The sequence below is a fragment of the Colossoma macropomum genome, unplaced genomic scaffold, assembly GCF_904425465.1.
Source record: "Colossoma macropomum unplaced genomic scaffold, Colossoma_macropomum, whole genome shotgun sequence".
NCBI classification, from domain to species: Eukaryota; Metazoa; Chordata; class Actinopteri; order Characiformes; family Serrasalmidae; genus Colossoma; species Colossoma macropomum.
Window position 1 is genome coordinate 43,143,978 of NW_023494785.1, and position 26,599 is coordinate 43,170,576.

The following is a 26,599-nucleotide window of genomic DNA, read 5'->3' on the forward strand; positions in this document are numbered from 1 at the left end:
TTGCTCTCTCTCAGTCTCTTACTTTCTTCCTTTCTTTCTTTCACTCTGTTTTTTTTCCTTTTTGTCTTCCCGCCTTCTCTCACTTAATCTTTCTTTATTTCATTCTTTCTTTCCTTCTTTTTCTTTCTTTTTTTCTCTTTCTGTTTTTCGTATATTCTCACTTTCCTTTTTTCTTGTGCTTTTTCTTCATTTTCTTTGTACTTTCTCTCATTTCTTCCTGTTTCCTTTGCTTTTCTCTTTCCAATTCTTTGTTTTTATTGCTTTTTCTCTTATTTTTCACTTTATCTCGTCTCTCTCCCTCTCGCTGTCTTTATCTTTCTCTCTCTCTCTTCCTCCCTCTCTGTCTCTCTTTCTCTCTCTGTCTCTATCTTTATCTCTCTCTCTATCTCTGTCTCTTTATCTCTCTATCTCTCTGTCTCTTTATCTCTCTCTCTGTCTCTCTCTCTCTCTGTCTCTTTATCTCTCTCTGTCTCTTTATCTCTCTCTCTGTCTGTTTATCTCTCTCAGGATAAGTGTCTAAGTTGTAACCCGTCTGTCTGTGTTTGTTCTCTGTATCTCTGCACTGCTGAGTTAGTTAGTGAGTGTGTGTGTTTATCTATGCACAGAGAAGCTCCAGCACACTTTAGTTCATCTTTGTAAATATGATTATGATAATGATGGTTTGCAGGTTAATCTGTTCTTCCAGTTCTGTATAATCTGGAGAATCGGACTTCCTTTATCTGCTCATGGTTCTTTTCTCACTTTGCCACGAACACATCTCAGAGGACACCAGAGAACCGGACACGTTCACTAATAAAGTGAGTTTGTTATTTAAATGTGTTCGTCATTGTTCTGATGTAGCTCTGTATTGGAGTTCTTACCGGGATGTCCAGTCCAGTCGGTAAGAGACTGGACAGGGACAAACTGGCCAAACACTGTGAGGAATATGGATCTTTCCTGATATTAATCATGACAGAGTTCACAGACTGAACTGGAATCGAGGCTCATAGTGGCCTGAGTGCTGGCAAAATGCCAGTAAAGCAGCCAGGAGGAAATTAAGTCAGTTCAAACTCAGGAGCCTCATTTATAAATCATAATTCATATCAGGCATTTAAAGTGTACTCAGTTTTTTTTCCTTTATGTTATTATGTCCATAATTATGCTCTTATAAAATTAGTATTGAGAATGAGGTTCTATTACAATTCAATTCAATTCAATTCAATACAATACAATTCAATTCAATTCAGGACAAAGTTAAAATATGTCTAAAATGAAGTTCTAATAAAAATCTAAGTTCCAATAAAATTAATATCCACAATAGAGTTCTAATAAAATTAGTATGCAAAATTAATTTGTAATGAAATTAATATCCAGGTTCTAAAAAAATTAACATCCAGAAGAAAATTTCAATAAATTTAATTTCTAGAATGAAGATCAAATAAAATGAATATCTAGAATGTTCTAATGAAATTAATATCTAGAATAAAGTTCTTATTAAAAGAATATCCAGAATGACATTTTAATAAATGTAATATCTAGAATGACTTTCTAATAAAATTAATGTCCAGAACGAAGTTCTTGTAAAATTAATATCCAGGAAAAAATGGAATAAAATGAATATCTGGAATAGAATTACAATAAATTTAATATCTAGAGTGAATTTCTAATAAAATTACTATCCAGAATGAAACTGAAGTTAAATTAACATCCAGAATGACATTCTAAAAAAATTAGTCTCCAGAATGAAGTTCTAATAAAATTTATATCTAGAATGAAGTACTAATAAAATGTATATCTAGAATGAATTTCTAATAAAATCAAAATCCAACTTTTTTTTAAAATATAGAGACAGAGAAGTTATTATAATATGATAATTACAGTATATAATATTGAATTAAATAGCTTATTGTAATTTCTTGAACAAACATCTAAAATATCTAAAGTTCTATTGTATCAGTGTTACTTCAGTCTACTCTGTATATATAAGCACTGAGTACAGTGACAGTCTATGTGAACTGAATGGTGGGAGTGAGGAGTGAGTCGCTGGTGTAAAGATGTGAGAACTGGAAGGAGTTTTGCTTCATTTCTGCTCAGAACACACAAACATCAGCCCACAGCACCTCAGTTACTGTACTTTTATTTATTTATATTAGACTCTGTAGTGAAAAAGGATGCCATTCAAAAGGAGCATTAAAACCATAGAAACTCAGGTCTCAGGATTAACAAGATTATGAGAGGAAAGAGGGGGATTAATGCATGATGGAGCATATATATGTATATAATATATATACACACAACATCTCATGACGACCCCTTGCACACTCACACACACACACACACACACACACACACACACACACAGAAACATAGTGTTTTGCCCTTTTTACAGTTGCTCTCCAGTGAGTTAGCACTGTCCTGCAGGGTAGAGTGGACGCTCTCAAACCAGCACGGCAGAAAAAGTTTTTTTCTTCATTAAAAAGGCAGTTTTACTATAATGTCTGTTATCAAAAGCTGTGAGATCGTAAACATCCATCAGTCAGATAGTCCAGTCTGATGGATTCATACAGCGATCAGGTCAGAAAGTACAGCTCACTGAACTGTTTATTCATCAAAATGTACAAAAGTCAGTTTTTGCAGTAACACATTAAAAATACTTATTTGTGGAATGTTTAACTGTAGCTACCTTAAGCTTTTGTGTCTATATGGCTGAATATCTTCCTGATTTTACAGTTCCGATGAAGTTATTTAAAACTCAAATCCATTTTTCTTCATAAAATGGCACATTCACAATTCTTGCGGTATTAAAAGGAAAAACTGTGCATAATTAAATGGATAAGACATAAACAAAGTCATTCTAAATGATTTGCAGAGTTTCTAGAGAAAATTGATTCACAGTGGTGGTGATAGGAACCAGACGTCCACCTCTAAAAGCTCCCTCACAGAAAGTTACTACATGAAATGGTTATGATTTCACTGCCTGATGACTGAGATGTTGTTTTATGACAGTTTTGAGAAGATTTCGGCCTTAAACTCCATTCATGGTGGAGGGATACATGCAGGGCGCTGTGAGGCAAAATAGTCCCCAAAGAAAACTTATTATTTCAGATTTTCCACTATTTTCCATCATCAACATTCCATATAAACTCAGAAGACTCCTGTAGGTTCACTGGTGGTTCTGGATAGTAAATAAAATGTCAATATTTGTGTTGTAGTCATGGCGACCCCTGGTTCCTATCACCACCACTGTAAAGACATCTGAACCATTTCACACCAAACCACTCTGAATCTCTCTGTTTACATCTCACACAATTATGCAGAAATTTTGAATAACTACAAATGGTTTACCACAGCAGATTGCCTTATCTGTGTTTCACCCACAAATGTGTATCATAGCTACTGTTGGTGGAGGTTAGACACACTGGTGTCTAGGTAGATACAGCCAAGCTACTCTCCCATTGGTTAGGACTTCAGGAGCTGGACTGAAGGCCTTACACGTTAGATTAACTATCAAGATCATTAGAAAGTGACAGAGAAATCAGTCAATCACACTTTAATTTGCAATGGCTAGAACCAAAATACATCACTGTAGTCGTTCTGGAAGTTCTAGATATGTCACGGACTGTAAATATGAGCTATAAGCAGCTTTCGATTAGTTGTTAGGAATGGAAAACAGCGGCAGCAGAGCTCTGAAAGAGTTACTGTGAAACTGACACAAGCTCAAATATATGTCCTGTATACAAACTCTAACTAGTTTGTAATCTCCTCAAACAGATTTTAAATGTAAACTAATTTGATTATTGCTAATAATTTAGAGAGAAAATGAATGACTAGGCCTAATATAAAAGGATTTTGTTGAAAGTGTTGATGCTGACACTGTGCTAGACTGGTTATAGCTGTACAAACTGCTTTATTGATATTACTGCTAAAATGTTTACTAAACTAATTCACAAAGGTAATGAAAGGAAGAAATGAAGGAACATCTAAAGTAAACAGGACTGTGAGTAGAAAATGAACAACAAAAAGTGACATTTCGTCAACATTCTGCTTAACTGCCAGCGGGCCGCCAGGAAAACACTGAGGAAAAAGCCAGTGGGCCACCAGCTTTGCCGTCAGCTGGACAACAGTGGCTCACTATCCTCTTACTATCTGGGTAGTAACAGTTCACCACTGCTCACAACAGTCGCTATGCATTTGTGGGCGGAGCAAAGATATGACATTTATACTCATTTCAGTTTACAGAAGCTGAAGACTGAGATACTTTAGATCTACTGTGTCTGAAGGTCCTGTGTGTAAAACTTCCCAGATAAGGCAAAGTTCACAAAGCTCACTGAGTGCGTTTACATGCACTCAATAATCCGACTGTAATCAGATTTCTGCAGTCACCCGATTATTCAAATGTTCATGTAAACACTACACTCTGATCTAGAACTCTGATAAAGAGGCTGGATTTTAGCTCAGTAATCAGATTTCTCAGTGCATGTAAACTCTTACTCTGATTTCTTTCAGATTTCTCAGTCTGAGCATGCGCGAGATCAGACGGTGGATGTCACGAGATACAGCAAAACACTGGTGGAGTAGCATTGAAACCAAACATGAAAAAAAGGATTTAAATATTCTTCATCTTCTAGATGATATAAGTTCATATTTTCAGGTAAAGTGGGGCGATGTTTAAAAAAAAAAGCCGCGGCAGTTTTTACATTATGTTTACATCACATCTTCTGTGAGTTTATTGGCTGGTTGTAAAGCAGAAATCTGATTACTGTCTGACTCATGTAGACCCAGAGTTTCCCATTATCTGATTACTCAAGTGCATGTCAACGTGTTGATCGGATTAAATCTGATTTTCTGCAGTTATCAGATTATTGAGTGCATGTAAACACACTCAGTGAGAGGGAACATTCTTATAATAAACGTCCTGTGTTAATTCATGCTAACATACTTCCTCCCATGTGCTTTATTTGTGACTTTTGTGCTGTAAAGTTATTCGTAAAAATGTAAATACTTTATTTGACAGTCAGGTTTCTGCTCGAACATTTGCAAAATTTGCCTCTTAGTTACTGTTGCTACGTACAAATTTTCAGTTCAGGCTACATGCTGGCACCCCTAGCTAACAGAGGAGAACATCTGAAACATTTTTCATTCCGAAATAAACTGGCTTTACAAGACGTTCAGTGAAACATGTTTGTATGAACTGAGCTAATTTAAAAAAAGGAAAACATGGATTTTGGAATCGGTTTTAGAAGGAAGAGGCTTTAGGAACAGAATGATGCTAATGCTAAAGCTAACGCTGGAGCTTGTCAGAGCATTGAGTCATGATTCGGTCTACAATGGGACCAATTCCATGAGGGAAAAAGGTCACTCTAGTCCTTCTGAAAGTTCTAGATACGTCACTCACTGTGAGTACAAGCTGTAGCCTAAGCAGGTTTCAGTTAGTTGTTACATACAAGCTCAAATATAAGCTAATGTCTGTTACAGTCTTCAAATAAAACTCACAGAATGTCTTTTACAAGCAGAAAATGTCTGTGTTTATGCTAGAACGGCCAGAAATATTCACGTACACCAGCATTAGCTTCGTGCTAACATACTGTCAGAAATCCAATATAGCTGCTAGCAAAAATTAGCATTGTCGTAGAGGTGGGTTTCGACTTTTATGACCCAAACTGAGCACCTAAGCCTAACAGTCGTGGTTTGACACTGCACACAGTGGCTTTCACACTTTTTTCAACGAATGATGTGAGGTTTGTACAGTCATGTTTATTCTGACTGACTTATCAAGCAAACTGTTAGCTGCTAAGTTAAGAAAAGCTAACTAGTTAGCCAACACTGTCATATAACATGATTTATTGTCATATTGAAATGATGTTCAGCGAGTACAGTAAACCAGAAAATGTTTATCTCACATTAGAGCCTTTTGTCATTGAGCTTTGAGTTTAATCCAAAATTTTTTCAGCACTTTAATAACTTGTTTTTACCCCTACCCCTTGTTTTCCAGTGTCACCCTAACCCCTTGGAACTGAGTTACAGGGGTAGTGGTTGAAATCTTCCCTCTGAAATGGGAATAAAAAGAGCATCACTTCATTAACAGCTACTAGCGCTGCTCTGTAGGCGACCCTGCCAGTCTGCAGTGACAGCAGAGGAGGGTAAAGTTCAGCTCCTCACTGCTGGGCTTTAGTTACATTTAGGGCATCATATGCCTTCAAAGAGGGGGGCAATTATTTATTATCACCCACCCCTAATTCTTCAGTGATATGAAGCTGAAGTCAGATATTCACCAGCTTCTTGTTCGAATTTTCCCGTTCCACCTTAAATGGAGCAGCAGTTACATTCTGGAGCTTCAGGCGTCAGAACTGCTGGACTATTTAAGGTGGAACGGGAAAGTTAGCTAGCTAGCTACCGAGACATTAGCATGCTATTACCGATTTTTTATGCTCGTTATCAAGAAAACGAACATAATACACTGAAACGACATTAAACTACGATAATAAAGTGTTTATAGTAATTTTTTAAGGAGAAAATTCTCACATTTGTGTGTTTCTTTTGGTCTCTTGTTCTCCGTCTTGCTGGTTTTGCTTTTTTTCTCATTTCTCTCTGTTTGGAGTCTCTGAAAAACCTCTGTTTGGAGGGTCATGTAGCCCCAACACTTCACCCTACCCCTCTATCTCAACAAGAATCAGGACACCCTACCCCTAGGAGTGAACACGCAAAACAGAGGGCTAAGGGCTCAGTGGTAGGGGTGAGGGGTGAAATGGGATTGGGCCTTACTCTAATAACTCTGACTGATTTACTACCACCGTCGTTCTCACTGAGGGCTCGCTTTGAGTTCTTTCTTCACCTGATGGAGGAAGGACTGTGATTGGCTGAGAGGCAGGTCAGTTATTGTTTTGCAAACGATCAGTTCTGTGCTGTTTTGAAAGCGATGACCCTACTTTGCAGGAATGTGCTAGAAGAAAAGATGCATTATTGCTGTGCAGGTTATGACCACTGCTGTTGTGGTCAGTGGCAGAGGTTATATTGCTAAAATGCTGCGAGGGAAAAACATATATTTCCCCGGTCAGCAGCCAGTGGAGAGGCTGGACGCCATTAAGCCCTCTCGAATCCTTTTTTTTATCCTTTTTTTTCACTTTCAACACATCGAACTGCATCAACACTCAAACATCATTTACAGTGAATATATATTTATCATTTATCATATTTCATATAGTATCAGAGGGTATACAAGGTAATACAGAATCGCCACCTATAAAAAAGGTACAGTCAAATATTTAAAAAAGAGAAACAACCGAAAGAAAAAAAAGTGCCCGACGAGCTGCATAATCATACAAAGAAGTTGTGCCATTATTCCTATGTGTATCTGTGACTCAGCATACAACAATATTATAAAAACTCCAAAACAAAAGTGGCAATACATTAAAAAATAGAATACTACAGTAACGTCAATACCATCCCGATTCCACCCTCCAGCAAATGTTCACAACGACACTAAACAGATGGGTTTTGGGGGATGGGGGTGGGGGGGTGGCTTATATATCTCACACTATCATTTCATTATCTGTCAATCAAACCGCCAGACTGTTCTGGCTAAGTGCTTCTAGAACTCAGTGGTACTGACGTTACGCCATCCGTTCTCACGTCTACAATTCAAACCTCTTTTTGAATTAGTTTTCAGTAAAGTGTCCATCCATATGAAAACTAAATATCTGCTATATTTCAATATCTTTTTTTTTATACTATACATAAAAATTAGTGCGAATACAGGTTCCGGGAGTGGGCGGAGTTTGGGTGTGATTGATTACCCCCGTAGCCCGTCAGCATGCTGGGAGAGTACTGTACTTTTGGAAGGCCGGGACGTTGTTTGGACGGAGACGGACAGATCCACCAGAAGGACGGAGGCAAAGAGAAGAAAAGACAAGAGAACAAGAGAGAATATCAATAAGCAATGAACCAATCGTCAATCATCAGATGGACCAAAATCAGACCCAATCAGGATGTTTCTCAGAGCTGAACAGCTTTAAGTACGCTGACTAATTCACTTTATGCTCAAAAACAGGAAACAGGCCCACGGGATTAGTAATAATCTAAAAATATCTCTACATTTGGAACAAATAGAGTCATTTCTACTTCTGGGGCATCTACTGATCCACTAAAATAACATGCTGGGACAAAACCTTGTACCTCCAATTTGGAAATTTGTTGGGAGAAGTAATAAAATCCTTATTATTTCTTCCTTTAATGTAAGCTAATGAAAATAAAGCTAATAAAAATACAATTCCATATATATATATATATATATATATGTATATATAGTATTTTTTTTGGAAAGATAAATGTTTTAGCATTTTTAGCATTAAATAGCAAAAAATGTATTAAATGTGTGTACATATATATATATGTATATATATACATAATTGCCACATAAAATGCATTTGTATATACACAGACATATATATATATATATATATATATATATATATATATGTATATATATATATATATATATTTTTTTTTAGAAAAAGAACAATAAATGCCAATAATATTTTTTTTGCATTTTTTAAAAAATGCCGATGGCAGCATGGCAGCTGCTGTTTTCAAACAATGTAAAAAAAAAGTTTAAAAAAATGTATTTGAGGTTTTGTCTTGATAGCAACGATTAAATAATCTTACTCACAAGTAACTCCAACTGCTTCCTGAAACATACTGATTGGGGCTTCTATAAACACATACATAAACTCCATTTCTATCCATAATTCTAAATATTACCACCTTTTATAACCATGTTTATTTTTTAAACAAATACATAGAGTGGAAAATAACATTAGAGATGCCCACCCTGCAAACTCAAATACATGGAGAGGTCAAAGGAGACCAACCTGACTTCTGTACAGAATAAGAAATCCTATGATTACCATGTGAAATACTGGATTTGTTAAATATTTTAAGAAAATAATGACATTGTGCAAAATTTTTGAGATACAGCAGCTTTAAAAAATGAGTGTGGCCTTAGTTTTTGCTTTAAATTGAGTGCTACAAAAAGGTCCATTGATAAGTCAATCCTTTTAGAGTAGATGCATGAAATTTCAAGAAATATTTCTTTGAACAAATGTAATCATTTTTAGCTTTTATTTATTTCTCAAATTTTGTGTCTCTGTATCTCCACAAATGTTGGCATTTGTTATTGTTAAATTTTGGTATTTATGACTCATATCCTAATTATCTATTTGGCCACAGCTTTGTGACTGTAAAGTATGTCATGTGTCTGTGTTTTAATTTCTGTCTCTTGTAAAATGAGGTATATTTCACAGTTTAATTAATTTTTAACTTTTCCAAAAGTATAAATGACTTTCTGTGAGCCCTCATCAGACAAGCAACATGCATTTGAAATATGGCCATGATGTGATTTTTGTACCATTTTTAACATTTTATAAATCAGAAACCTTTATTACTGTTCGGCCAATACCTAGTTAATAAAAGTGTTCTATAAAGGAAGTAATAAATATTAAAGTTTGAAAAATCTGCTGCGATTTATTGTGGAGATACAGGACCAAAGTTAATTTAAATTAAAAAAAAAATCTGGCACACATCTCTCTATCATCTGTTCTGTTTTTATTAAATATCTTAAATCCAAAAATAATCCCTGATATTTTTAGAATGAGTGGTTTAAAAGTTATGACAAGTTTTTTTTCCAAAACACTCATTCTAATCTAAAAAGTTAGGGCCAAATTAAAGCCTCTATATCTCAGAAACTAAAACATACTCAACCCTAAAGTTGTGACTAATATCTACTGGGCACAATGACATCATTTCCTGGAAATATTAAGCAAAGCTGTGATCTGTGAATTTTGTCCCAAAATTAAGCTACAAGAATAAGCATGTCCTAAAAAGAGACTCATTGTACACAGTATGGTGGTCTATCAGGTGGGCTTCGCTACTGCTTCTCCCACTCTGTGTACGCTAAAACGTGATGCGAGACAGTTATAAACAGTTAAATCCCTGTCACAGGTAAAACGATGAGAATGCCACGAGTCAGGATGAAGTCACAGAGACAGGGGACTCACAGAGGGGGGTGGGGATGGCCTGTCACTCAGAGGCAGGCTTTCATAACCAGGGTTGCCATTGGAGGAAGCGTTTGGAGTCCTGCATAGAGACACAGAGAGAGGAACAGAGAGGAGAAAGAAGAAGGGAAAGGAGGAGGAACAGAGGAGGAGAGAGGACAAAAGAAGAAAGGGAAAACAGAAGAAACAGGAGGGAGGAGAAAGAAGAAGGGAAAGGAGGAGGAACAGATGGAGGAAGAAGAAGGGAAAGGAGGAGGAGGGAGAAAAAAGCAGAAGGGAAAGGAGGGGAAGAAAGAGAAAGAAGGAAAGGAGAGAGAAAGAAGAGAATGAAAAAGGAAAAGGAGAAAGAAGGAAGAGAAAGAAGAAAGGAAAGGAGGAAGAAAGAAAAGCAATAAAGGAAAAGAGGAGGAAAAGGAAAAAAGAAGAAGGGAAAGAAGTAGAACAGAGGAGGAGGGAGGAGAAAGAAGAAGGGAAAGGAGGAGGAACAGAAAGGAGGGAAGAGAAAGAGGAAAAGAGGAAGAACAGGAGGAGGAGGGAGGATGAAAAAGAAGGGAAAAGAGGAGGAACAGAGGAGGAGGGAGGAGAAAGAATAAAAAAAGAAAGGAGAAGAAACAGGAGGAGGGAGGATAAAGAAGAAGGGAAAGGAGGAAGGAGAGAAAGAAAAGGAGAACGAAGGAGGAAAAAGAAAAAAGGAAGGAAGGATGAGAGAAGAAAGAGAAGAAGGGAAGGAAGGGGAGAGAGGAGAAAGAAGAAGGGAAGGAAGGAGGAGAGAGGAAGAAGAAAAAGGGAAAAGAGGAGCAGAAAGGCAAGCGAGACAGGGAGGAGGGCCGTGTCACACAGAGGGGAAACGGAGAAAAGCGAGGGATGAGAGGCAGGACCGAGGATGGATAAAGACAGAGAGGGAGAGAGAGAGGGAGGAAGAGAGTTAGAGAAATGGAGACATCCATAATGCTCTATTCATCACAACATTCCATAGATGGTGTTTCTGAGAGGAGAAGAGCCGAACATGAGCGCCTGAACGGTGGAGTGAGTGGAGCTGGCGGAGTGAGGTACACTAGCTAACCAGTTAATTAAGTGAGTGAGAGATACACTATCTAACAGGTTAACTGAGGGAGTGAGTGAGAGATACACCAGCTAACCAGTTAAATAAGTGAGTGAGAGATACACTACCTAGCAGGTTAGGAGGGAGTGAGACATACACTAGCTAGCAACTTAAGTGAGTGAGAGATACACTATCTAGCAGGTTAACTGAGGGAGTGAGATATGCACTAGTTAGGTATTTAAGTGAGTGAGAGATACACTATCTAGCAGGTTAACTGAGGGAGTGAGATATGCACTAGTTAGCGACTTAAGTGAGTGAGAGATACACTATCTAGCAGGTTAACTGAGGGAGTGAGACATACACTAGCTAGCAACTTAAGTGAGTGAGAGATACACTATCTAGCAGGTTAACTGAGGGAGTGAGATATGCACTAGTTAGCGACTTAAGTGAGTGAGAGATACACTATCTAGCAGGTTAACTGAGGGAGTGAGACATACACTAGCTAGCAACTTAAGTGAGTGAGAGATACACTATCTAGCAGGTTAACTGAGGGAGTGAGATATGCACTAGTTAGCGACTTAAGTGAGTGAGAGATACACTATCTAGCAGGTTAACTGAGGGAGTGAGACATACACTAGCTAGCAACTTAAGTGAGTGAGAGATACACTATCTAGCAGGTTAACTGAGGGAGTGAGATATGCACTAGTTAGCGACTTAAGTGAGTGAGAGATACACTATCTAACAGGTTAACTGAGGGAGTGAGTGAGAGATACACTAGCTAACCAGCTAAATAAGTGAGTGAGAGATGCACTATTTAGCTAGTTAAAGGAGTGAGTTTAAGAGAGATACACTAGCTAACTAGTTAAATAAGTGAGTGAGAGATACACTATCTAGCAGGTTTGCTGAGGGAGTAAGAGATATACTAGCTAGCTAGTATATAAAAAAGTGAGTGGGAGATGCACTATCTAGAAGGTTATGTGAGTGAGTGAGTGATACACTAACTAGCTACTTAAGTGAATGAGAGATACACTAGTTAGCTAGTTAAATAAGTGACTGGGAGATACACTATCTAGAAGGATAACTGAGGGAGTGAGATATACACTAGCTAGCGACTTAAGTGAGTGAGAGATACAGTAGCTAGCTAACCAGTTAACCAAATAAATGAGAGAAGTGAATAAAAGATTTGCTAGCTAGTTAAAATGAAAGATACACTAGTTAGAAAGCAGGTTATTGAGGGAGTGAGAGATACACTAGCCAGCTAGTTAACAGAGTGTAATGTAACCAGAATTAGCTAGCTGCTCCACCAATTCCACACAAAATCAGGCGCCCATGGAACAGGGTGACAGCTAAAGGGAAACAGGAGTGCAAGAGAGTGGAAGGGTCCTAAATGCGGAAATTAAAAACATATCAATCAGTTTTTGTCCCACTATCTGATACACCCACCCCATATAACAAAAACTAACGTAAATCTTTTAATTAAACAGAAAGAAGTCAGAAATGTGCACAAGTAGTAGAGAAGAGAAATCAGAGAGAAGGTGAGCGACAGAGAGAAGCAGACTGTGAAAGATTTGAAAGGATGATTTGAACAGCATGGCTTTGATGGTGGGAGGGAAATATCAGAGGGGGGCGGGACTTTACCTAAAAAACCTTTCGTCTCTGACTGGTAGATTTACGTCTGTCTTGGAATGATGGACAGACTGATAGACAGACACACAGACAGACAGACCTATGGACTTGTGTCTGTTTTTAATGGCTAAACTGCTCTGAACTACACACCTGTCTGTGTGTCTGTCTGTGTGTGTGCTCAGTGTGTGTTTGTGTGTGTGTATCTGTCTGTTCTCTACAAGTGTTTTTAACAAGTTGGTTTGAATGTTCTCATTACTCATGCATAGCACTCAACCAGAGACTAAAACAGCTTTGAGGATTTAATTTATACAACCTGTGCTGAGATTTTTACCTTTAAGAGTTGAGAAACTCGGCTCCGAACTATCATTTGGCTAATGAAATCAGGCAATATTAAGAGTTAGATAGATTTATTGTTATCTGCAAAAGTTGTGCTGATAAACCTTGCCCTTGACCTAGCCTTTCAGGTTTGAGAATAACATGGTACAACAAATCTCTGTCAAGAATTAATGGAAATGAATAAACTTGCTAATAAAACTCTGTAAAGCTGTCTAAAAAAGGAATCTGACGATTATATGAGTCAGTAAAGCACTTTTACATGAGGCTACACTGCATCCTTTCAAACTGCCGTAACGACACCGGACAGCTCAACACGCTTGGAGGAGAACACTAAATGCCAATTCTACTACGTCAGCTAACGCAAACACGCAATCTTAGGACAAAGCTTATACTTTGTAACAGCAAGCGATCATTCCAAGGCAATATTGGCCCGCAAAGCCTAAAGGATTTCGACACTGGAAACGCCAAGTCTAAACGTCAAGTCAAAATGTAAACAAACCACCAGCTAATAGCTTGTATGGCAAGCCATTTTAGCTTTAATCGTTTTTTTTTCACGATATCAGGAATTCAATTTACACATGTGAAAATGTTATCCTTACTAGTAAAAACTGAATTTTCACATGTAGAAATTTAATTTTTGATATCAAGAATTTAATTCTTACTAGTAAATTTGAATTTCTACATGTGAAAATGAAATTTTTACAAATAAAAATTGAATTCTTCCTGGTCAAAATTCAATTTTTACTAGTGATAATTCATGAGTTTCCCCATTTATTTTAATGGGAGAAACATTTTTACTAGCAAGAATAAAATTCTTCCTAGTGAAAATGTAATTTTCACATGTTTAAGTTAAATTCCTGATATAAATTTAAAAAAAGATTAAAAGTTAAAACGGCTTGCCATAAGCTTGAGACGTCAACTACAAATTTTACATCTGTGTAACACATTTAAATGCAGTATTGGTAGCTTATAGCCGATAACAACTAAAAATTGTTGATATTACTCAGTGGCGAATTCTGACTATTCATGAATGTAAAACACCAAGAAAAAAAAACGGCTCTATGATAATGCTAATTTCTGTTAGCACCCCTGTGGGATTCAAGTGGTATGCTAGCACTAAGCTTATAGAAATATGGACATTTGAAGCTTGCAAAAGACGTTTTATTTGAAGCTTGTAGCGAACATTAAACAGACACGGTCTCCATTTGGTTTTTGACACAATTTGAAACCAGCTGCCCTTTAAACTGGGTCAAAATGTCATGATGAATGGACCAACAGAAATGGTACTTGGAACAAATAATTTCTCTAATAAAAATTAAGGATGTTTTTCCTTCTCCTGTAAAATTTCTTTCAGTACAGAGTTACTATAAAACTGCTGCTACTTTCAATTTCTAACAACCGACTGAAACCTGGTTGGACTACGGCTTATATTCACTGCCAGTGATGTATCTAGAACTTCCAGAAGGCCTAGAGTGTCTTTTTCCTCACAAAAGTGGTCCCATTGTGAATCAGAACGTGATCCATTCCGTGGTCCATTTCTAATTATGTTAGTGGTTAATCCTACAGGCCTTCAGTCCAGCTCCTGAAGCCCTAACCAATGGGAGAGCTAGCTTGACTATATCTACCTAGATACAATGGAGAAAACAATCCTGATTTTCCTTTTAGCATTTCAAGAATTTAATATTTAGTTTCCGAAAAACTGTAACGCTAAAATAAAAGTAGTACTACAATACTAATTTTAGCACAATGATTATATTAAATAAAAAAGAAAAAGCATCACAGATATGTTTTTTTATTATTTAATATAAATTATTAGGCTTTCTACCGATATTACTAGAAGAAACTTTCAGCACTCCAGAGATTTCTCTATAAACATTCTCATTTCAGTTAATGTCCTCATAAAAACTAGTCAACTTTGTTGATTGTAATGGGAGCGTTCGGGTTTTGTCTTTGTTGCTCTGTTAGGACTCGATGTTTATCAGTTGTAAATCCCTGTGAAGCTCTATTTACCTTTTGTTTATTTCATTTTTGACTATATGAATTATATCTGTTGATATTAACGGTTATTTATAGCTCCTTAAAATTGGTATAGTCGATAAAACTGGCATATCGGTCGGGCTCTACTAATACCTGAAGGAAATGATACGCTGTGTAATGTAAATAATGCTACTGTATTTAGTATAAGAAAAGCACATGTATATATACGTGTGTGCTGTTTGATTCAGGGTCATTCTGTCTGTCTGTCTGAGTGCCTGTGCGTGTGTTACTCACGGTAACGGAGGCGCGCTAGAAAAGGGGGGTGTCCAGCCGGCCCCCTGGTAACTATAGAAGGGGGGCAAGGCCCCTCGCTGTGAGCCCGTGGCCGTCTGTCTACGTGCCTGATGAGAAGTGAAGGGGTCCTCGCTCTCGCTGTCTGAATCTTCATACTCCTCCGAGTCGCTGCTCCGATACGGGAACACACGGAGGGAAATACAAACAGCGAGGGATATTAAGGCTGGGCGATATGACAAAGTCATCACAATACTCTGCATATGTATATTTTGGTTTTTTGAGGTTTGAACAAGTTGTGAACAAAATGTAAAACAGTAAAGCTACATTTGGAAAGGCTGTGAAAAAATACAGCCTTTTTTCCACTGCACATTCAAAAACTGACCCAAATGGGAACCAACATTAGTTATGGTTCCAGTTCTAGTTGGTTTTCCACCGGCTTGCGACCATCATAATAACCACAGTTAATAAAGTTATTGACTTTTTATTCATTTTATGCAAATCTAAAGTGCCTAATTTGGCCAGTCGGTCAACCTTTACATTCTTCTTTGAGCATGAACATACAAGCAGAGCCACTAGTTCACTGGAGGCTAGCATAAATGCTAATACTGTTAGCATTAGCTTTCTAACTAGCCTATGTCACCTTAGCAAACTCCACAGAGTAATAACCCTAGAAAATATCAATCGATACATCAACATACCGCTCTAGTTTACGTCCTGGTGCTCTTATTGGTGATGTAATAGTGCTTGGAGACTCTGGGAGAGTAAAGAATTCACTAAATTGTTCTTAGCTTCAGCTGCGAGGGTTAGCAAAGACAGAGAACACCCTTGAGTACCATTATGTCCTGTTGGTGCTAATTTTAAACCAAAAACCATAAATCTGGACCCTATGATATTGGACTGATGGCCAAAAGCACGAGTCCAATATTCTGGTGCCAAAGGTTCCAGCACTTTGTAAAGTGGAAAAACATCCTATAAGTGCAATATTTTATAAGAAGAAACAGGAGCAAAAATCACACAATTAGTGAAAATTGATGAGTCAAATTATGCCATCCAATCAGCTACTTGTTAATGCATTTCTAAAAAAGTTGGGACAGAAAGCAGTGATTAGTAAATTCTGATTGAACCCTATTAAACTGAAAACAGTACATGAAAACATGACATTTGGTGTTTTACATTAAATGTGTTATTTTTCTTTAAATATATGCTCAATCCTAATTTGATTCCTGCAAGACGTTAAAAATACTGGCACAGAAGGTTTTTCTTTTAACAGCACTTAATAAACATCTGCGGACTGAAGACACCTTTTGAACCAGTTTTGGAAACAGAATTTTTTGCCATTCTTCATTTATGCAGGTCTTTAGTTGCGCAACTGGACTGCAGGCAGGTCAATCTAACACCTGCACTCTCTGATTACGCGGCCATGCTATTGTTAACACGTGCACAATGTTTCTTGATGTTGTCATGTTGAAACAAGCATGGACGTCTCTAAAAAAGACGCTGTCTAGAAGGCAGCATATTGGGTGGCACCTCGTATCTCCATTTTTGTCGTTTTTCAGTTTTTCACATAATCTGAAAATACCTGTTGCCTTTTACATTGTATGTACATTTCATGATGAATTGAGTAAAAGAAATGACCCAGAATGACTTGGAAAAAAGTCTGGTTCCATTGACTTCCATTAAAAGTAAAGTATGTTTTTTCCTTCTCCTGTAAAGTTACCGTTTGGAGATACAAGCTTTTCTTCCGACAACAGCGAAATGTTGTTCCAAAATGTGTTCAGTGTTACTGGTGCTTTCACAGATGTGCAAGCAATAGACCCTGACTTTTCAACTTTACACTGGCAACAATCGGGATGGTCCTATTCTTCTTTGGCCCGGAGAATGTGAATCATATACTGTCCACGGTTATTATAGTTAACTAAAATTATCACTAAATCAAAAACCAGGAGTGAAAATGTGCTCCTTAACTGTAATAAAAATAAAAGCAACAGATTTTGAAAACATGAAAACTAAATCAAAACTATAACGTCCTAAAAACGAACCACAACGAACCAGAATCACTGAGTAAAACCTTTAGTTTGTTTGGTTTTCAGTGTGTGACAGAGTTTAGAACCTCTTCTGTGTTCGGCCGTCTTAAAGAAAAGCTGGTCAGTCGACTGTTGTGTTAATTTTACTCTGCCCTTATCAAATACCTGCTATCACAGCGTTCATCATAATACTAAAAACTAAAACTAAAACTGAAACTAAACAAAAACTTAACAAAAACTTAAAACTATTAATGCACGTCAAAGACTACTAAACTGAACTGAAATCAAAATAAAAATGAAAATTTAAATAAAAAGAAAAACTAGTGAACATTTCAAAACTCTTAACCATGATACTATTCCAACATTTTGGGAACTGATGTTTGTACTAGATGTTTGTACTAGACACTGGTTGTTGCTGTTAGGTAGCAGGTGTTTTTTGTCGCTGTTGTTGAAAGAAAACCTTGTATCTCCATTTCTGTTGTTTTTCAGCTTTTTACATAATTTGAAAATACAAGTTGACCTTTACATTGTGTGTAAGTTTCATGATAAATGGACTAAAAGAAACGGCCAAAAATGACTTGGAAAAAACTCTGGTTCCATTGACTTACATTAAAAGTAAAGTATGTTTTTTCCTTCTCCTGTAAAGTTACCATTTTGGAGAAACGAGGTTTTCTTCTGACAACTGCGATGTGATACTGTGCCAATGAACCTCTCAGGGAGTGGTTGGAATCAGGTGCAGGTTTATTGAGGCATTCAAAACACAGACGGCTGGGTCAAATCTTTCAAGACGACATCAACAATCAGAAAAACGTTCCAAAAACACAATCCAAGTCTCAAAACATAAATACCAAAGCTACAGGTCATAACCGGAGGGGAAAACACAAAATACAACACTCATAATTAATAAAAAGAAACCAAAACATGACCTTGTACTGAACCAATGTCTGAATAGATTTGAAATACTTTACTAAATGGCCACTGATTGGGAACAGATGGGGCACAAAACTCAATATTCAGGAGAGCGAGACCTCTGTTGGTGAGGAAGAGAATCGGCAGCAGATGTGACAGATATATACTTTTGTTTAGAGTTCTAGAAGACCTGATAACATCCTTAACAACAACAACATATAGGCCCAATCCCATTTCTTATTTTTACCCCCTACCCCTTGTTTTCGAGTGTCACCCTAACTCCTTGGAACTGAGTTATAAGGGGTAGTCGTGAAAATCTTGCCTACGAAATGGGACCCTCAAATAAAAATAAAAAAAAAACAAACACTGCCAGTCTGCAGTGACAGCAGAGGAGGGTAAAGTTCAGCTCCTCACTGCTGGGATTTAGTTAAATTTAGGGCATCATATGCCTTCAAAGAGGGGTGCAATTATTTATTATCACTGCTAATTCTTTAGTGATATGAAGCTGAAGTCAGATATTCACCAGCTTCTTGTTCGAATTTTCCCGTTCCGCCTTAAATGATGCAGCATTTTTTTGCTTGTTATGAAGAAAATGACCATAATACATTGAAACAACATTAATCTAAGATAATAAAGTGGTTATCGTAATAATTTAACAGAGAAAAGTCTCACATTTGAGGGTTTCTTTGGTCTCTTGTTCAGCCATCTTGTCTGTTTTTCTTTTTTTCTCATATCTCTCTGTTTGGAGACTCTGAAAAACCTCCATTTGGAGGGTCATGTAGCCCCAACACTTCACTCTACCCCTCTATCTCAACAAGAATCAGGACACCCTACCACTAGACGTGAACACGCAAAACAGAGGGCTAAGGGCTCAGTGGCAGGGGCGAGGGGTGAAATGGGATTGGGCCTTAGCCATATTGACCATTGTTATGTGACACAAAGTAGTGTTAGCATTAGCGATGAGTCAGTACGCAAATTTACTATCATAATATCAGTGACCAGCATTATCAATAATATTATATTATCATTAAAAACAGTAACTAATAAGTTTGCTTGAAAGGAATGACATTTCTAGGCCCACATCTACCAAGATCACAGATCTCACATGTGGCTTTTCCCTCTTAAACATACACGAGGGAATCGTCAGATAAAAGAAAATAATCCAGAGGAAATAATCCGTTAATCTACATTTCTCTGAGGCCTCACTAAGAGTCATTAATCTATGGACCTCTCTATACTTCACAGATGGAATCTATGGCAAACGCAAGCTGTGACACTACAAGAAAGACTCTAAACAGCCAGCAGTAGATACACATGCTGAGGTCTGTCTAGGCTTCGAACGTGATATGATCACTGATGTGGGCTGCTACTCTTAAGGTATGAATTCATTGATTATGTAAACTTTTGGACAATATTAACTTTTTTGTGATGCTCAAATGGAAGAACAACGGCATCCATTTCAGGCTTTTCATATGTCAGCGACTGCAGTGTTTACTTACTAATAATTAAATTAGAATTTTTTTTTTCACTTTTTATTTGGTTGGCTATCACCTTTTTGCAGTATGCATATCTATTGTGTTGCTTATTAGGCCAGTTTTGTGCACAGTTTCAAAAATGTTGAGGAAATAATCTTTGATCCATACATACACGTGTAATGACATCTGTTAGCAATGGATCAGTGATCGCTTCTTTATCAGAGATGGGAAATATACGGTAATCGGCAAAGTAATCTGGTTGAAAACTCTCTCAGTCAAGGTTAGAGATGAATCTCTGTGCTACTCTGTAAACTTTGCAGTAGGAAATGCCATAGCGAGCATATATCGGTCTGCTGACTCAACAATAAAAAAGAAATAGAAAATATGTTCAGACAGTTAACAACATTAATACAAGCCCCACAATAACAGTGCACAAAGGCAGCTTTCTCAGTTTTTTGCTCTTTGCCTCTAGAAACACCTGACCCCTCAGCTGTCCACTCGCACCAATATTCTGCTGATATTTCATGTTCACTGATACATCACATATTGCAAGACTAGACCCCCACAAATCACTGTGTTGAAAATTTCCCAAAAATGACATGTACATATATATTTATACAACAGTTAGTTGAGAAGCGTTCTAACTGTGCTATTACTTCACCATAACATCACGGTTTTTCACAAACACTGTATCACTCCACTGAGACGCCGTTGCTAAGCAACGACTTTGACAGCTGTAGGAGACTCTCAACACATTTGAACGTTTTTACTTCTTACTTTGCCACAAACAGAAAATGGACACTTTTAAGATCACATCTGACCGACAGCTGATTTGGTCAGACTCTGAAGATGAGACGACACTAAATTCCCAAACTGTCATCACCACTGAGCAGCTTTTCAGTCGGCAGCTGTGCCAGAAGAACAGCTAAACAACCTGGAATCAGCCAGAAATGAACCCAACACCATTCGCCAAACTAAATGGGCTGTAAGATGCTTTACAGACCGGCTGGAACAAAACAACATTAATACTGATCTGGCAAAAAATGACAAAACTGAGCTGAACTTGATATTGCGGCAGTTTTATGGCTCAGTCTGTACTTCAAAAGGCGAGGCTTACAGCAGACTGAGCAGCGAGTGGGCGGAGCTCGTTACTCTGATGTAGCAACAAGCTGCTCGTTAAGGAACTATAATTTGGTGAAGGAACTGTGAACATTAAAACATATTAAACGCCGCGTTCACGGCCCAGTTTATTAATTTATTACTTTATTTATTTAACTGTTGTATAAAAGCAATAGAACACTCGAGGAGTGTGTTATCGCCAATAACATCGCGGCTGTGATGATCTACGGCGACCAAATCACAGCCATGATGTTATTTGGCGTAAACACACTCCCTCTCGTGTTCTACTGCTTAAATACATATTTCTTCATGGGCCATGAACAAAATATAAATGCAAAATTGTGTATTTGCCTATTTAATTGAAAATGAAGTAGTATTGTATGTTACCAGAGTGTTTTTATATTTTTACATTATTTAGTTCCTTCCAAAATGTTTACCGAGATTAACTTAAACCTTTATTGTAGCTATCGAGTAAAGATTAGGACTTATTTTATTACCTTTTTTAGGCCGTCTAGTATGTAGCGGTTAACATTCACGCTCCACATGTGGGGGTGCAGGGTTCACGTCCCGGCTCAGACAGCATTTAATAGCATTTAAATATATGACAATATACTGACCCATATGTAAATGTATTAAAATATAAGCACATATATGTAGATTTAATATATGTATTGGTACATGTGTGTACTAGATGTGGTGTAGTGACATATGCAATTCAATCTCAATATACAGCAACACAATCACAATATGGTATTTGGTCCATATCGTACAGTTACAGAACCCCTCATAATAACACTGAAGAACATCAGAAACGATGCAGTAGATCTACCTGGAAAAGCTCCTCCAGGCTCCAGGGAGGGAGCAGAGGATGGCAGTGAATGCCAGAGCAGAGAGAAACGAGTAGAGAGAGAGATAGAGCAATCCCTCCATCCCATCATAGCACAGGCCTTTCAGAGAGTCAATGTAGTCCTGAGGGACAGAATCAGAAAACATACACATATTTGCTCTCTATCTGACACACAGACGTCATTTGCTGTGAAGGTACAGTAATCGCACCACGCCAAGTCAGTGTGAAGGGAAGAGCTGGTTGCCATGGTTACCTTGTTGAGGCCTCGGCAGTTGAGCAGCGCCACCAGCTGATGGAAGTTTCCCTCGGTCACGTTCAGGATCTGCTGCACCTCCCTCAGAGACTTCTACAAGGAGGAAAAAACACAGCAGCTGATGATGATGGCCATCATCACGGTCAGAAATGAATGTACTGTGCAGGTACATTTTTCATTCAAACAATGTAAATGTTCCCTCAAACGCACAACAACGGCTTTAAGGTCCAACTGTGTACCTTAAATATGTTTACCTCAGGGAAAAGGTGCATAGTGGAGTGGCCACTAGGAGGCCAGCAGAAAGGGATTCAACTGTTGTTCCTGGCTATTTTCTATTTTGCCATTTTTTTTCATTTTTGACCATTTTCAAATGAAGATTTTTGGTGGCCAAAATGTTGGTGCATCCCTATTGAATCTTACTATAATCAGCTAAAATCGATTCTAAAACTGATGCATTTTCAGCACCTCAAATCAATATATCAATGTATTATTTCACCCCAAGTATGCACTGATATCAGTTGTTAAGCTTGTGGAGGAGCATGTGGGTTCACTCACATCTGCTTTGGGGAAGCGTGGGAGGGCATCCCGCTCCAGACCGGAGAGATGGGAGTGGATACTGGACAGCGCTCGCTGAGACTGGGTCAGCAACTACGGCCAGGTCAACACACAGTTTAACACCATAGAAAAGAACCAAACCCAAAAAGAACAGCAGTAGTTTTACAGTCTGACAGTAATAATTGTGGAGTGATTTTAATCCAGTATGAATCTGCAGTGTGTAGTTTTACAGTCTGACGGTAATAATTGTGGAGTGATTTTAATCCAGTATGAATCTGCAGTGTGTAGTTTTACAGTCAGACGGTAATAATTGTGGAGCGATTTTAATCCAGTATGAATCTGCAGTGTGTGTAGTTTTACAGTCAGACGGTAATAATTGTGGAGTGATTTTAATCCAGTATGAATCTGCAGTGTGTGTAGTTTTACAGTCTGACTGTAATAATTGTGGAGTGATTTTAATCCAGTATGAATCTGCAGTGTGTGTAGTGCATTTCTTGGTGGAAGAATTATTTACTGCAATTATTATTAATTATAATTCATCTGATGATTCCTTTTTATTGAAAATGTGTGTATTTCCTCATATTTTGTACTGAGGCTGTGCGTTACAGTGATTGTACCACTGGCTTCTAGTGTCTAAGAACACCCTTTACCTGTGATACAATCACAGCCTCTCGTAGCATTTTGCTATATTTTGTTATGAGTGGTAGATGCAGGTTACCTGCTGGAAGGGGCTGGTCATTCTCCTGTTGCAGGTCAGGTAGTAGTCCAGGATTTCTAGTGAGGAAGACATTCGGTTAGATGAGTATGTGAAAGAAAGATGGGGAAGACAACGGAAGACTAAAGGCCAGGTCAGAGAATGAAGCACCTGCACTGGTCCCCGTGTTGAAGTGAGTAGAGTTGAGGACAAATGAGTTTGGGTCAAAGCAAAAATCACTGAGAGCCTGCAAGAGAGAGAGAGAGAGAGAGAAAGAGAGAGAGAGAGAGAGAGAGAGAGAGACACGGGAAAGATGTTAACAGCCTGACACAGTGACCGAATGACACACTTCCCTCATCTCTCCACTGACTGCTATTGATTTACACTCACTCACTGCATCTCTCTCTCTCTCTCTCTCTCTCTCTCCCTCTCCTTCTCTCCTCCTACACTCTCCCCTCTTCCACTCTGTTCCATTTCTCTATTCTCTCTATAATCCCTCTGTCATTGTCTTCCTCTTTCTTTTCCACACAGATTCGCCCTCCCCTGTGGAATGTAGAGACATGTAATTAATCAGCTTTATCTCCGAATGCAGAGAGAGCGAGAGAGAGAGAGAGAGAGAGAGGGCAGAGACAAGAGAGAGAAATAGAGAGAGAGAGAGAGAGAGAGAAACAGAGGGAGAGAGAAGCAAAGACAAGAGAGAGAAAGAGAGAAGAGAGAAGCAGAGACAAGAGAGAGAGAAGGAGAAAGGAACACACAGGTAAACAGCAGAGAGAGAAGTGAAGAAAAGAGAGATAGAGACAGTAAGAGTGAGAGAAAAGGTGAAAAAGACAAGGAAAGTGTAAATGAGAGGGAAGGATGGAGAAAGAGTGAGAGAAACAAATTAGACAGAGTCAGAGAGAGAGAGAGAGAGAGAGAAAGAAGCAAAGACAAGAGAAAATGTGAGAAAGACAGGGAGAGCGTAAATAAGAGAGGGGGAAAAAAAGGAGAAAGAGTGGGAGAAACAAAAGACAGAGTTAGAGAGAGAGAGAGAGAGAGAGAGAGAGAGAGAGATAGAGCGAGGGGACTACTGGTCTGTAGACAGTAGGACTCTGTGTTGAGGCCAGTTTCTCCCGTCTCCCCCTGTCACTTTCTCTCTCTCTCTCTCTGTGAGTGTCTCCTCTCTCACCCTCTCTGCTCTCTAGTGTAGCTGTACAAACAAAGGACTGTAAAAGGAAGGAGGCAATTCAACTTCTTTGACTCTGAATGTTACAATTGATTATAATTGATTATAATAAGAATTAATAAATTCTGCACTTTTTTGGTGACCACTGAGATTTCATTATGCATTGAATCATTTCCCAAAGAAACATAATGTAAAGCAATCGAATCAAATCAAATCGAATCAATTCATGGTGGATGCACTGAATCATTTCCCAAAGGATAGTAATTGAATCAAACTGAATCAAATTAATTCATGAACTGAATCATTTGATAAAGAGTCCTATTTGAATTTAATCAAATCAGGGCCAAATTGATCATTTTGATGTACTGAGTCGTTCCTAAAGAACTGAAACTGAATTGAATCGTTTGTGTTCGGAGATTTACAGCCCTGCTCTCCAGCTCCTCTGTCTCTCCCTCTCTCTTTCTCTCTCCTTTTCTTTTCTTTCTGTCGCTGTTGGGAACTCTCTAGCCATCTTCAACTCGGCTTCTCTTTTTTCCCCTCTCACAAAGAGCCACTCAGAGCACACACACACACACACACACACACACACACACACACACACACACACACACACACATGCTTACGTTCTTTAATCTCTAACCCATTTTCTTGCCGTTTTGGTCTTCTGCCATCGCTGCAGCGTTCACTAAGAGGAGCAGCTTTCACAGTTTAACACACACACACACAAACACACACACACACACACACACACACACACACACACACACACACACACAGTGACTGCTGAAACTTTTAAGATCCACATTCATAGCACTTTCTCACAGTTTAACACACATACATCTCACTCACACACACAGAGACTTGTTTTGGTACAATGTCAGGACATAATACATCCTATATGTATATGTAAGCACCTTATTAACTATGAACAATTAATAACAGTTCCCATGTGTTTTATATATATACTTATATTTAATGTCCCCTAAGTATTATGTATAAGTACCTATATGTAATATTTCCTGTGTACATTGTGAGTACTTATGTATATATATATATATATATATATATATATATATATATATGCATGTATTTATAAAATTACATGTAATGTATGTAATGTCCCACGTATTATATATTTATGTAAATACCTCTTTTCAATTATATATATATATATATTATATATAATATAATATATATAAGTACCTATAGGTAGGTAATAATAATATGTCCCATCCGTATTCAAGTACCTATTTATTATAGCACACGCTGTCATTAAAGCAAAAGCAAGACAAACCAAATGCCAAGAAATTGAGAAATTCATGTAAATGTTTCCAATTTTCACTAAAATTATTATGCAGATAAATTCAACTGGAATAAAAAATCTAGCATTAAATTACAAACGAGCGCAAAATAGAAGCATTTTCTCTCATAAACATAAACAGTCGTATGCAAAATATTGCACGCCCCTGGTCAAATTTCATGTCTGTGTTGATTTTCTAAGTGTAAATAAGTGAACACATCCTCTACAGAGACACACTCCTGCACATTTTAATACACAATTACTGTTTATTTACCGAATTTAACATATTGGAACAAAAAATGAAACATAAAATGTGGCCTGTGCAGATGTTTCTGTATTTTTATTTTTTATGCTTTCATTTTTTTTAATACGTTAAACCCAGCAAATAAATAGAAACTGCTGTTGTGTGTCTCTGTGGTGTTACCTCATTTTCACTTAGAAAATCAACCAAATGTAATCCGATCAGGGGTGTTCAAACTTTTGCACGTGATTGTATATGTAAGCATCTATGATTAAGTAAAAATAGTTCTCAGTGGTTTTACTACAGTCGGGACATTTTTGTCCTGAAAATGTACAAAAACATCCCCCGCCCCCCACCCTCACACACTCTCAGACACACAAACACACACAGGCTGTATTGTGTGGTGAATGCGCTCCTGTGGAGCTGAGAGCTGTGGTGAGCGATGGGCAGCAGTAGATGGTCCAGAATTACTCACCACCACTGTGGCTGTCTCCAGGCCAAGAGACCCCCAACTCAGAAACAGAGCCAGCCAAGCCAACACCGTCATCCTGCACACACACACATACACACACACACAGCGCACTGACTGTCACCATCTGTCTGTCTGTCTGCATGTCTCAGCAGGCAAAATCCCTCTGCTTTCAGACTGACAGGCCACTGACCACTGCACAGATTCTTTAGACATTAAAGCGATAGCTTGGGCAAAGATCCCACTTA

The 26,599-nt window shown here is 37.9% G+C and overlaps 1 protein-coding gene across 1 annotated transcript in view; it reads right to left on the reverse strand.

The window, feature by feature from the left end:
• Nucleotides 1-6,690: 6,690 nt before the first annotated feature.
• Nucleotides 6,691-26,599, reverse strand: part of ttyh1 (tweety family member 1) — a 51,690-nt gene continuing 31,781 nt past the window's right edge. The window contains exons 7-15 of the mRNA XM_036595832.1: nucleotides 26,358-26,430; nucleotides 23,351-23,426; nucleotides 23,204-23,259; nucleotides 22,486-22,578; nucleotides 21,931-22,023; nucleotides 21,660-21,799; nucleotides 15,304-15,471; nucleotides 10,032-10,110; nucleotides 6,691-7,803 (exon numbers count right to left, since the gene is read on the reverse strand). Of these exons, the coding sequence (XP_036451725.1) occupies nucleotides 7,720-7,803; nucleotides 10,032-10,110; nucleotides 15,304-15,471; nucleotides 21,660-21,799; nucleotides 21,931-22,023; nucleotides 22,486-22,578; nucleotides 23,204-23,259; nucleotides 23,351-23,426; nucleotides 26,358-26,430 (862 nt within the window). The 3' untranslated portion in view covers nucleotides 6,691-7,719. The remainder of the gene's footprint in view (nucleotides 7,804-10,031; nucleotides 10,111-15,303; nucleotides 15,472-21,659; nucleotides 21,800-21,930; nucleotides 22,024-22,485; nucleotides 22,579-23,203; nucleotides 23,260-23,350; nucleotides 23,427-26,357; nucleotides 26,431-26,599) is intronic.